Source organism: Martes martes, assembly GCF_963455335.1.
Source record: "Martes martes genome assembly, chromosome: 8".
Lineage (NCBI taxonomy): Eukaryota > Metazoa > Chordata > Mammalia > Carnivora > Mustelidae > Martes > Martes martes.
Genome location: NC_137895.1, coordinates 74185963 through 74200333, shown reverse-complemented (window position 1 = coordinate 74200333; position 14371 = coordinate 74185963). Strand labels below are relative to the sequence as shown.

The following is a 14371-nucleotide window of genomic DNA, read 5'->3' as shown; positions in this document are numbered from 1 at the left end:
AGGAAGAAGGGTGATGAAAGTTTATAGAAAGGTGAGAACGTGAAATAGTCTTCTTGCAAATCTAGGAGATTGAGAGGGAGAAGAGATTGCTGTGTTACATTAGGGCTTACATGAGAAATGTAGTCATGAATTTAAAGTGGAGCAGTGAGAGTTGTTTTATGTTTTTCTCCATTTGCATTCACTTGCACATGTGCAGGTGTAGAGATGATGGAAGCTTAAATTCAACCGGAGCTGCAGTTATTTTTTTGTCCTGCAACTAAGAAGGTAGAGAGCAACAGTGAATTGGAGATGTGTCCCTGAGAATGACTCTAATGACTAGCTGTGGAATTAAAACTGGATAATGAGAGGGAAATTATATCAGGGAAGTAGGGATTATGAAATTGAGGTATAGTCAGAGATTGGAGGTTCTGGTAATTTGGAAAGGTTGTCTGAGGGTTATAAGGGGGTCTGAGCTAGAAAGATAAGAGGCATCGATCAGAGAGGGATATGCATGACATTGGGGTTGTGGAGAGTTTGTAGCTAATTATGACAAAATCTATGTACGTGGTAGTAATTTCAGTAAGTAAAGGGCATCCTAGCAGAAGGGGAGTTCAAAGAATCTCAAAGCCATAAGGTAGAAAGAAACAAGTGCATTGCTAGAAATCAGAACAAAAATATTGTCAAAGAGAGTGTTAGTGAACCAGGAAATGAAAATAATGAAGACTTTAAAGGGAGTGATTTATTAATCAAGAGATGGCTAACAATAAGTAATAATGGGGATGTGACTAGCTGACTTGAGCTTCAGGGCTGGTAGAGGTGGATAAAGGGAGAATGGTGTCAAAGTGACAATGGGAAACAAGAGGAATGCACGACTGCCCCACCTCCAGGCCAGCGGAACAAGGACTGTGGGGAACGTATCAGCCACCACATGAGAGAGGCAAAGAGGAAACCATGTCCTTAGAGAAAAGCTATGTTTCTACTGAGCAATCAGGTGAGAAGAATATTCAAAGAGATTAAGGATATGGAGGATTTTGCTGATGTCCAATTTTTATTTTAAAAAATTCATTGTGATATATTATACAGCTTAGTCTGCCTACATATATGCAGTACCTTGCCTTGGTTAGGCTTGGCAATACATACATTTGTTTGTTTGTGTGTGGGGTTTTTTGCTGAGATTTTTGTGTGTTGAATGAGTCACTCCTGTTCTTGTTTCAAATTGAATATAAGAAAACAGGAAACAAAGATGAAAACTTAGTTTACCACAAACTTGATTTAGTCTTACTACTCAAGCCTTCTTAACTGTGAAATATGGCTGTAACGTTTAATATATGCTGATAGTTTTTGATAAAAAGTTCAGTAGTAACAAAAACAAGGAGAGATTAATTCCTTATAAACATATTGAATAAATCTATAAAATGCTGCTAAATACATTTTTGCTTTTCCTCTCTGAATTCTCAAGCAATATCTAAGGTAAACTTAACAGATGGTAAAGACGCTGCAATTAAGGGGTGCCTGGGTGGCTCAGTTGTTAAGCATCTGCCTTTGGCTCCAGTCTTGATCCCAGGGTCCTCATCAGGGCTCTCTGTTCAGCCAGGAGCCTGCTTCTCCCTCTCCCTCTGCTTGCCTCTCTGCCTACTTATGCCCTCTCTCTGTCAAATAAATAAATAAAATCTTTTTTAAAAAAAGACACTGCAGCTAAGAGTAATAGGATAAAGGTTTCCCATTTAAGGAAAAGAGAACTGCCAGGTTCTAAGAAGTGAATGAATTGGAGGGCCTGTGTTATCCAGGGCTATAACCCAGGATGTGCTCACCCAGGAATGACTTTCTGCCACCTGTGCAGCCCCAAACAGCAACCCTAGGCTTGCAATTGTCAGAATCAGAGAATTCATTATGGCATTCATACTTCAGGTCCTTGTGTCCTGAATTCTAATGATAATAACTGCTTTGAACTATGAGAAGTTATAGTTTTCAAAGTCATCTTATCTAATATCTCATTCAGTCTTCACACTGTGAAAGGACTGTTTTATAGGTGAGAGTAAAACTCCAACAAGTTAAGTGACTTGCCCAAAATTGCTCTCACTTAATAGGGAAGCTGGAAGCAAACTGTCTGATTCCAGGCCAGCATTTTTCCCCACTCATCTCAGCGTTGTGATCTTTTAAGCAGCTTCTTCTGGTTAGTAGAGAAAAGCTGGCTTGGAATCCAGTGAGATCCCAGGACTCTACCCACACAACAACCAGACCAGCTCTGTCTTTACATATTCAGCTTCTGGCTTCTGATTCTGTTTGAAGGAAGGGATCTGTTGGTAATAAGCATTTGAAAATCATCATGTTAATGCATGTATTCCTATGGCATCCAGTAATTTTGACTCTAGCTACTGTCAGATATTCCACGTAAGGCAGGGAAAGTTTTTCCTTCCCTACCTGGGGAAGTGCTTGGGTGTTGCCCTTCTAGGTTTGAAGGGTACTAATGAGATCAGTAATAGTCAAGTGGCCTATACTTTGGTTGTATATTTGTGTGAGACTAGCCACTTATCATGTCATTCCAGAAAAGAAAAAGAAAAGGGGCTGGTGGAGTGTGGGGTGGGGGGAGCAAGAAGAAAGAGTCTGTTGTGTCATGGCACTAGTTTAGCATTGTAATAATTAAAGCTTCTCTTAACTGACTAGCTAAACTATGACTTAGAATATACACTATTTACCCTATAATTAGGACACTAGCTTACTGGAACAAAAACATTACTACTCTTTGATTCCTGCTGGAGGGGCTTTACAGCTGTACTATTATATTCAGAGACATAAGAAAGAAATTACTGATTTTTAGGGAGAGGATAGAAGGTTAAAATTTTATGATATTGAAAAGTATAAGTGAGTGTGAGTGGACTCAATCTATAAGAAATAAGGAATTTACCTTTGGGGGGCTTTGTTTACAAAAGTTTTCTTTAAAAATCATTATAGGGGCACCTGGGTGGCTCCGTTGGTTAAGTGTCTGCCTTGGACTCTTGTCATGAACCCAGGGTCCTGGGATGGAGTCCCGCGTCAGGGTCCCTGCTCAGCGGGGAGCCTGCTTCTCCCTCTCCCTCTCCCTCTCCCTGCTGCTCCCTGCTTGTGCTTGCTCACTCTCACTCTTTTACTGTCAAATAAATAAATAAAATCTTTAAAATAAAATCATTATATAAGTGAATGTGATTTGGGCAGAAATATTAAATTATTTAACAAAATATCCTAATTTCTGGCAAGTGAAGGGAGTGAGATTTTTACTGTGGTTGGTGTGGACCTGTATTCCTTTTAAAATTCTTCTTACTTTCCTAAATACTCTGTAATGGTTTCCTGTCCCTAATTTAAGCCCCAGTCCTGTATATCAAAGATAGATATATAGGCTTAAAGAAATAAATGGTATTCCATTATCATATTAGTGCTAAAAAACATCAAGAATTAGAATGGGATTAGCTGTACCATTTCTATGGTATTTAAATAGTTGTTTAGTGTCCCAGCCTCAGCAATCAGACAACAAAAAGAAAAGGCATCCACATCAGCAGGGAAGAAGTCAAACTTCCACTATTTGCAGATGACATGATACTTTATGTAGAAAACCCAAAAGCCACCACCAAAAAATTGCTAGACCTGATTTATGAATTCAGTAAAGTCACAGGATACAAAATCAGTGTACAAAAATCTGTTGCATTTCTACATACCAACAATGAAGCAGCAGAAAGAGAAATCAAGGAATCAATCCCATTTACAATTGTACCAAAAACCATAAGACCCCAGGAATAAACCTAACCAAGAGATAATGGATCTGTACTCTGAAAACTACAGAACACTTATGGAAGAAATTGAGGAAGACACAAAGAAATGGAAAAATATTCCATGCTCATATTTAATAAATATTGTTAAAATGTCTATACTACCCAAAGTGATCTACACATTTAATGCAATCCCTAACAAAATACCACCAGCATTTTCCACAGAGCTAGAACAAACAGTCCTAAAATTCATAAGGAACCACAAAAGATTCCAAACAGCCAAAGCAATCCTGAAAAAGAAAAGCAAAGCTGGAGACATCACAATTTCAATCTTCAAGCTATATTACAAAGCTGTAGTGATCAAGGCAGTACTGGCAGAAAAAAACAGACACATAGATGAGTGGAACAGAAAAGAAACCCAGAAATGGAACCACAACTATATGGTCAACTAATCTTTGACAAAGCAGAAAAAGATAACTGATTGAAAAAAGATGGTCTCTTCAACAAATGTTGCTGGGAAAATGGGACAGCAACATGCGAAAGAATGAAACTAGACCACTTCTTGCACCACACACAAAAATAAATTCAAAATGGTTGAAAGACCTCAATGTGAAACAAGAAACCATCAAAATCCTAGTTTAAAATACAGGCAGCAACCTCTTTGACATGAGCCATAGCAAATTCTTGGCTAGATACATCTCTGGAGGCAAGGGAAGCAAAGGCAAAAATGAACTACTGGGACTTCATCAAGATAAAGATTCTGCACAACAAAGGAAAAAAATCAACAAAATTAAAAGGCAACCTTCAGAGTGGGGGGGAATATTTGCAAATGACATATCTGATAAAGGGTTAGTACCCAAAATCTATAAAGAATTTATCAAATGCAACACCCCCCCCCCAAAATCCAGTTCAGAAATGGGCAAAAGATATGAATAGTCATTTTTCCAAAGAAGACATGCAGATGGCTAACAGACACTTGCAAAGACGCTCAACATCACTGATCATCAGAGACATATGAATCAAAACTATGGTGAGATATCACCTCACACCTATCAGAATGGCTAAAATGAACAACAGATGGTGGTGAGGATGCAGAGAAAGGGGAACCCTCTTACAGTGTTCGTGGAATGCAAGCTGGTGCAGCCACTCTGGAAAACAGTATGGAAGTTCCTCAAAAAGTTAAAAGTAGAACTCTCCTATGACCCAATAATTACACTACTATTTATCCAAAGAATACAAAAATACTGATTCAAAGGGGTATTTATAGCAGCATTATCAATAATAGCCAAATTATGGAAAGAGCCCAAATGATGAATGGGTAAAAAGATGTGGTACACACACACAAAACATACACACACACACACACACACATACACACACACACACACACGAATGTTACTCAGCCATGAAAAAGAATAAAATGTTGCCATTTGCAATGATGTGGACAGAGCTACAGTGTATTATGTTAAGAGAAATAAGTCACTCAGAGAAAGACAAATACCATATGATTTCACTCATAAGTGGAATTTAAGAAACAAAACAAATAAACATAGGGAAGGGAAGGAAAAAAAAGAGATGGAGGCAAAGCATAAAAGACTCAACTATAGAGAACAAACTGAGGGTTGCTAGAGGGGAGGTGTGTGGGCAGATGTGCTAAATGGGTGATGGGCATCAAGGTGGACACCTGTGATGAGCACTAGGGATTATATGTAAGTGCTGAATAACTAAATTCTTCTGAAACCAATATTGCTCTGTATGTTAGCTAACTAAAATATAAATAAATACTTGAAACAACAACATAAAAAGGAAATATGGAAAGTGCCACATACCAAAAAAAAAAGTTGTTTAGTATTTCAGTCCCACTAATAGAAAATAAGCTAATTCAATGTAAGAGGGTGAATTTGGAACACCTCAGGTTATAATTATGATATTACATAATATATAGTTTACAAATAAAATTCTGTTTTATTAACATACATAATGATATCTTGAATAAAATTGTTGAAGAATCACAGAATGATAGGGAATTATAAAAATTAAGTGTTATTAAACACTGAGAAGTCTAGCCTCATCTCACTTGAGGCAGAAACCTTTTCCTTCAACATCTAACCTTTGTTTCTGTACTTGGTGTCTGTGGAGGCTCATTACTTCACCATTTTGGACAGCTCTAGATATTTTTAAATGTTCCATTATATTAAGCTGAAGTCTGTCTTTCCCTGTAATTCTGCTGATTCTTATTAATTCTTCCATGACAGTCCTTCAGATATTAGAAGCCAGATTCCTATCCTTGCTAGGTTCAACATCCTCAGCTCCTTGAACTACTTCTCAAATGGTATCTTGGCTAGGTATCTTAACTCTGGTTATTGCTAGTTTTTTATCCCTCTTAAATCAGTCATGTGTGCATCAATGAGTCAAGTATTAGTTAAACAGTGTCCTCAATATTAGCACTTGCTGTAAAAAATAATGAAGATCTGATATAGTAAACAACAGAAGAGGGTACAGGATTTAGAAGTAATTGATAGATAGATGTTAAGTATAAGAGAGAGCTAAAAGAAGGAAAATCAGCCAAAGACTAGTATAGAAAGCCAAGTATAAGGTGATGAGGATCTGGACTGAGTAGCTATGGAAATGAAACAGAATGGACAAGTATATGGGATGTTTCAAAGCAAACCTCAACAAGATTTAGAAAATTGAGTAAATTGCATGAATAAAGGAAAGGAGATTCAAACCATAATTCAGGCTACTAAGCCTAAGTCACTGATAAAAATGTTAGAGCTATTTTCTAAGACTATGGAAGGGAGCACCAGTTTGGGAGTAAAAGGCAGATAATAATGATTTTGCTTGAGTTTGGAGCAAAATTAGAATAAGCATTTAGAAAGTCTCTTAGAGGTACAGAAATATGGAACTAGAAGCTTATATATCTGAGATAGAGGCAGGAGACCATCAAATTTAAGATGACAGTTATAGTCCGAAAAATGATTAGTCTGATGGAGAGACCAAGGAGAATAAAGAACAAAAGACCTGGGACTAAGCATTGAGTAGTCACATAAGTTGATACAGTTCCTGCCGGAAATCACAGAGTAGTAGAAGAGAAGCAAATCTTAGTGCAAGTCACATTTATTTATTTATTTATTTATTTATTTATTTATTTTAAAGATCTTACTTACTTATTTAAAGATCTTACTTACTTATTTGACACACAGAGATCACAAGTAGGCAGAGAGGCAGGCAGAGAGAGAGAGGGGGAAGCAGGCCCCCTGCTGACCAGAGAGCCCAATGTGGAGCCCAATGTGGGGCTCGATCCCAGGGCCCCAGGATCACAACCCTAGCCGAAGGCAGAGGCTTTAACCCACTGAGCCACCCAGGTGCCCCAGTGCAAGTCACATTTAAAAGACACTGGTTAGGGGTGCCTGGGTGGCTCAGTGGGTTAAAGCCTCTGCTTTTGGCTCAGGTCGTGATCCCAGAGTCCTGGAATCGAACCCCACATCGGGCTCTCTGCTCAGCAGGGAGCCTGCTTCCCCCTCTCTCTCTCTGCCTGCCTCTCTGCCTACTTGTGATCTCTCTGTCAAATAAATAAATAAAATCTTAAAAAAAAAAAAAAAGACACTGGTTAGCTGGTGTCCTGGAAATGTTGACTAGATGAATAGTAACAGTGATAATAGGAAAGTCAGTTTGAATTCTAAAACACCCTATTATGTTGGCCCCGAATTCTAACATTCTACATTTTTTTAATCCTCAGGATTTCTGAAGCACACTCAATGTTGAAAAAAGAAAAATGTACTAATTTTGGCTGTCAGCACTAAATATTCTTTTTACAAGTAAATACTCATTTAGTTATTAGAAGTAATTAACACAGGGGCCCCTGGGTGGCTCAGTGGGTTAAGCCTCTGCCTTTGGCTCAGGTCATGATCTCAGGGTCCTGGGATCGAGCCCCGCATCAGGCTCTCTGCTTGGTGGGGAGCCTGCTTCCCCTTCTCTCTCTCTCTGCCTGCCTCTCTGTCTACTTGTGATCTGTCTCTGTCAAATAAATAAACAAAATCTTAAAAAAATAATAATAATTAACACAGTATAAGAATAGGTGGACTTGGGTTTTTTACTGCAGTGGGGTAGTCTGTAAACACAAGATTCATGACACAAATATGCAGATATAAAGAAACCAGCCATGTGAATGATTTGTCTACATAAGACTTACACCTAGATATAACCAGATGATTATGATTCATGGTATTTTGTGGAATACTAAACTTTGTTGGTAATCCCATTTTTTTACAATTGTATGTAATTATATGCTTGTGATTAAGAGTACAAAATTCCAAAAGCTTATAGAAAATGTACATTTGAGTGTTTCAGGTGTTACCATTTTAGAAGACTTTTCCTTTAAATAATGCATTTCTGATTTTTCAAAAGTAGCCCTTTGATTGTGTGTGTGTGTGTGTGTGTGTGTGTGTGTGTGGCTGGCTGTCTATTGATACAAATGCCTTGCTTTCATTATCCTGGGGATGGGAGAAAGTTTATATGCTACTATATAATGTTGTCATCAAAATGATCTTCCTGAATTATTTTGTGTATGTGTGTGTGTGTGTGTGTGTGTGTGTGTGTGTGTATGTACAGCCACAATTCCTTCAGGAGACACCTACCAAGGCAAATGCAGGTTTCCAGTGTTGATTTTAGCATGGGCACAGAACCCGTTTTACAAAGAGGAGAAACAACCACCAGCATTGGGAGGATAAAACCAGAGCTCTACAAACAGAAATCAGTTGACTCTGAAGGCAACAGGCAAGAAGATATCAAAACTTGTGGGAAACTTAACTTCACCCTCCAGTATGACTATGAAAATGAACTTCTAGTTGTTAAAATTATCAAAGCCTTAGATCTCCCTGCTAAAGACTTCACAGGCACTTCTGACCCTTACGTGAAGATGTATCTTCTTCCAGATAGGAAAAAGAAATTTCAGACCCGTGTGCACAGAAAGACTTTAAATCCTCTATTTGATGAAACATTTCAATTTCCAGTAGCATATGATCAACTAAGTAACCGAAAACTACATTTCAGTGTATATGATTTTGACAGATTTTCTAGACATGACATGATTGGGGAAGTGATTCTTGATAATTTGTTTGAAGTCTCTGATCTCTCCAGGGAAGCCACAGTGTGGAAAGATATTCATTGCGCTACCACGGTAAGTAATAATTCCCCCAATATATTGGTTTTTATTTGACTTGCAGTCGTATATAAAACTAATTATCACCCAGCTTATTGGAGTAAGTTTACAAATTATAGAATTTATATGCTAAGAACCTGCAAAGGTAGGCTTTGATTAAATACATAATAATAATTTAGGCACCTAATACAATATTACTAATTATGAAAATAAAAAATAGCTCTTTAAGTTACCAAAAATAGTAGTGTTTCCTCTTAGAAAATGTTTATTTGTAACCTGTCTCCTCATAGTTAATACTGACTTTCATTATTTAAGAAAATTTTGTTCCTCAGATCAAATCAAAAATGTATTTTGATGCTATTTTGAAAAGCCCTTGTTTGAATTTAAAACAGCCCATTCCTACGGAGGCTTTCATGAACTAGATATGATTAAGGAATTTGAAATGAAGTGACTGTTTATATTAGGATTTTTCATTTACATTATAAAATGCTTTCCCTGAATATAAAATAATAACTTTAGTAATGAAAATTGGGAAAACAGTAAAAAACCATACAAAATTAAAATACTCTATAGTGCTACCAGTTATGTGTAATATTATGGCATATTGTTTTCTAAATTTTTTCTATACATGTATTGAGATCAAACTAAGTTTAAAAATTCCCACACTGGTTTTCTTTCATGCTACATTTGTTTTAGTGCATGATGTTTAAATGTATGATCTATTTACCTAACTATTCTCTTACTGATGGACATTTGAGTTAGGCATAAATTTCGTTATGCTAAAAATTATTGTGTTTTTTGTTCCATAAATCTTTATTTGAGACTATCTGTCTAGGACAGAATTATGGAATTGGAACTAGAGAACTAGTTGCTTAGGTTAGATTGCAGAATTGTTTTGATTTGTTTTTGTTTTGTTTTGTTTTTAAGAGAGAGTCAGATCATGAGCTTGGGGGGGGGGGGGCGGGGGGGAGAAAGAGAAACTTAAAGAGGCTCCATACTCAGCACAGAGACCAACATGGGGCTTGCTCTCATGACCCTGCTCTCACGACCCCGAGATCATAACCTGAGCAGAAATCAAGAGTGGGACACAGCCAATTGAGCCACCCAGGCATCCCTGATTCTTGATTTTTCAATGGAGACATTTAATTTAAATTTTTTTTTATTATTATGTTAGTCATCATACAGTACATCATTAGTTTTTGATGTAGTGTTCCATGATTCATCGTTTGTATATAACACCCAATGTTCATTATAACACGTGCCATCCTTCATACCCATCCCCCCACTCTCCTCCCCTCTAAAACCCTCAGCTTGATTCCCAGAGTCCATAATCTCTCATGGTTCATCTCCCCCTCTGATCCCCCCTGCCCATCATTTAACTTTGTACCACCAGATTGTCTTTATTAATTTGCCATCTTTTGTCCAAGTTTTGCCAAAATTTATAATCTTAAAATGTAGCAGGTTTTTTAAAAGATTTTATTTATATATTTGAGAGAGAGAGAGTGGGAGAGAGCATGAGAGGGGAGAAGATCAGAGGGAGAAGCAGAGTGGGGAGCCCGATGCCAGACTTTATTTGGCTCCAGGATCCTGACCTGAGCCAAAGGACCTGAGCCCAACCAACTGAACCACCCAGGTGCCCAAAATGTAGCAGTTTTTAATAGAGATAAGGGATTATTTTAAAAATAAGAAAATTATATTTTAATTCAAAGTAATTCCTTTTTTATTTTTCCCCCATCAGTGTTTTACTAATTAAAATCAGTATTTGGGGGTCATTATATTTTCACTATAATCATTATACAGATAAGGTAACTTAAAATTTTATACTTCCAATTTGTTGCATTGCATCATCATAACATTTTCAATTGTTAGGTTTTTATTCCATGGTTTCCAACAGTTATAGGGAACAAAGAAGAAATTTTCAAACTGGATCATATTTCAAAAGTACATTGGGGCTTTTTTGATTTCATGGTGTTTTTCACCTTATTACTTATATTCCTACAGGGAAACAATGGTGAGGAGTGATTTTTATGTTTTAAAAAATATGACACTTCTGGAATTCTAAAAATACAGATAATTATTAATTAATTGTTAGGTTATTTCTCTCTTGATTCCCCAATCTTGTATTATTACTTCTTTTATTCATCCAACAAATATTTGCTAAGTGCCTACTATGGGTTTGGCATGTTCTAAGTAATAGGGATGCAAAAAATTGTTTTGAAACATGTTCTTGGGCCCATGTGGGAAATCTAGGATAACTACCCCATCTCAAAGTTCATAGTAATCTTAATCACATCTGCAAAGTCCCTTTTGCTATGTAGGTAACATAGTCACAGATTCTGGAAATTAGGATATGGCTATCTTTGGGGTGTCTTTATTCTGAGTACAACATCTATAGACATTTTCATTTCAATATTCTGGATGCGAAAAACCAGTAGATAGATAATAAAATCTATTATTAAATTATTCTAGCCAAATGATATTTCTCTGTAACTGGGACATTGAGCCATTGTTCTAGATACTGTTTATGGCTTTTCTGTTGGGAAGATAGTAATGAAACCTAAATTTCTTGACTGTGACACCAAAGCTCACAATATACACTAGTCTCATCTTTATGGATAGTGTAATGTTTAAGTAAATCTTCTCTTCAGCTTTTGAAAAATCATTAAACTATATTATACTTCAGATTAATGAAGTGAAAAAATATAGGTTGAAGTTTGCTTAAGAAACTATCTTTTCTTACACATTTTAACTTTAAATAATTTCATATAGAAATACAGTTTCCTACAGAGAGGGAGAAAGAAAGGAAAGAAATAAAAAGAAATGTAGTCATACACCTTCACTTATCCAAGTTTTACAGAAACATGCAATGGTTATCCAGCTATGTGAATACAGATTTAAAAGAATTTATGTAACAGACAAAACATATTTGAATTAAAATATTAGTTCTTTTTATATCAGGAGACTCTAATGACAAATACACATAAATAACTAGTTAAACAGATTTTAAGCCATTCTTATAAAGTTCTTATTTGAAATAATCATGTGCAAGTTTTTTAAAAGAGGACCTTTATATACTGCAAACCTCCAACTCAAAAATTCTAAAATTCAGTCAAAAAATTTTGTCATCAAGTTGAAATAGTCGGTATATCCTTATAACTTCTTTCTTTCTTTTTTTTTTTTTAAGATTTTATTTATTTATTTGACAGAGAGAGATCACAAGTAGGCAGAGAGGCAGGCAGAGAGAGAGGGAAGCAGACTCCCTGTTGAGCAGAGAGCCCGATGTGGGACTCGATCCCAGGACCCTGAGATCATGACCTGAGCCAAAGGCAGAGGCTTAACCCACTGAGCCACCCAGGCGCCCGGTATATCTTTAATGTTTAATGAATCTCATTAGTATCATTAAGTCCTGCTTTACTATCATATCGATATAAATGCCATGGACGACTTCTTACTTCTTCAGGCCAATGATACAATTATTAAAAATAGAACTCTCTGGAAATCAGAGTTGCTGCTTTTTTGTGATTATTGTTTTTAATTATCTTGTGTCTCATTCCAACAAATTTTTAACATAGAGTCTCTGTCACAAATTTTTTTTCCCTATGTATCCAAAGTCCTGTTCAAGGCCTTATTCAAAAAAATCTTCCTAGGCCAGTTCATTAAATGAAATTGATTTTTTTTTCTGCATCACTGGATTCTAACTTCAATTTAACTATGTAAGTACTTACTAAGAACTTTCTACGTACAAAGCTTATATTTCATTCTAAAGTGGAAATAAAGACTAGTAAAATATAAGTTTTGGTCAAGAACTTTAGCCTGATAGAAAAAACAAGTAGAGAAGTATATGCTAATACATAAATAACACTATATAATACCTTCCTGATAATCTCCAAAAATGAGGTCTTGTTCACACACACACATTTGCTCTCACTCTCTCTCATACAGATTATGTCTAATACGAATATAGTATAAAAGATCACCATATGAGGATGACAGAATTCTGAAAAAAGGAGATGTTTCTTGAAGAAAAAACAGCATGAGGGAAAAAAAAGAAAGCAAGTTCTAGAACGTTTTCAGGGGGAAAACCGTAGGCTTGTGAGTTCAGGAATATGAGATGAAGAAGGAACTAAAGGGAACCAAAAGTAGAATGCTCTATTTAAACTACAATCGGTATGCCCTTTATTGCTATAGAGGTTTATATTTATTTTGTTTTTATCAGGAGAGTATAAACTATTGGAGCTGTTATGTTCTATGGCATCATGTGTACACTGGGTAGGAATGGGGGCTTGTGAAATGTAAGGGGCCAGGTAGTAGTCTAACATGGCAGTTTAGGTAAGATCAAATAAAGACTGGCTAAGGCTGGTAGCAGTGGAAATGGAAAGAAGCTAACATTTGCAATGGAAGTGCCATCTGTGACATGTATTTAAACATTTTCCAAGTAGATGTCTTATGTCATCCCCTTGCCTCTAGGAAGGATTTCTGGAAGACAGAAATCATCTTGTATATCTCTTGTATTCTTTACAGTGTATATGAGCACTTCATAACTAATTAGTAAATAGTTGTTGAAAAAATTAATGTAGCAAATTTTTATAGACGGTCAAGTGTAAAAATGTATGTAAGTATAAATCTACCACTACCAGAGGGAAAAAGCAATGCAATCTTGTACCCTGTTGTTTACAAATTTATAAATATATGCTTAGCTCTATTTGTTAACACCACTTTCTGTAACAAAAAATTAAAAATTTATTCAGTGTGTGGCATAAATTAATATGCAAAATAAAGCAGGAATATTTTATTGTCAGAAATCCTATCAGGTTGAAACAAAGTCGCACATTTTGTATTTATAATTTCGTTACTAATTATTTCTATACAAGAAGGATTAATATTTTTTTCAGGAATTAGCAAGGTTTTTTAAAATTTAAGATTGGGAGTAAAAAGGAAGGTTAAGGAATAAGGAAATGAAAAGGTATGTCTTTATTCTTTGCAAAAAATTAATTTTCACTTTAAGGATCATCTCCCTATATATCAGAAATGTGGCAAGGTAGTCACTGCTTGCACTAATATAGAAATAACTCCCAACATAGGGAAAAATCACATTGAAAAACAGTGTGTACCCTATGCCACTATTTTGACAATAAGAAATATCTATTCATATTTGTTTATATATATTAGTAAAGCCTATTTAAGGACACACAAGAAACTAACAGTAGTTACTATTGTCAAAAAATGATAGAAACTAGATGACCATAGAAAAGGAATAATTTGCAACATATTGCTTTATATATATTAATTTTTAAGCTATGTAAGTATATTTTTCAAATTTTTAATTAACTTTTTTCAAGAAGTCACTCATTATAAAGACTAATGTATTTTGAATATTTAAATGCAGTGATCTCATGCACACTCAAGAAGCCACTGAAAGTATAGGTAGTTAAAGAAAAGCTTTTCTGTTTTTGAATAAAACTACCTCTATTTCACATATTTATTTACTTAT

At 35.8% G+C, this 14371-nt stretch overlaps 1 protein-coding gene across 1 annotated transcript in view; it reads left to right on the top strand.

Annotated features, from left to right (window-relative positions):
• The window catches only part of SYT10 (synaptotagmin 10), a gene marked incomplete at both ends in the record, with an annotated part of 63932 nt that overhangs the window by 24923 nt on the left and 24638 nt on the right, over positions 1 to 14371 (top strand). The window contains one exon of the mRNA XM_080812471.1: positions 8331 to 8898. Within this exon, the coding sequence (XP_080668597.1) occupies positions 8331 to 8898 (568 nt within the window). The remainder of the gene's footprint in view (positions 1 to 8330; positions 8899 to 14371) is intronic.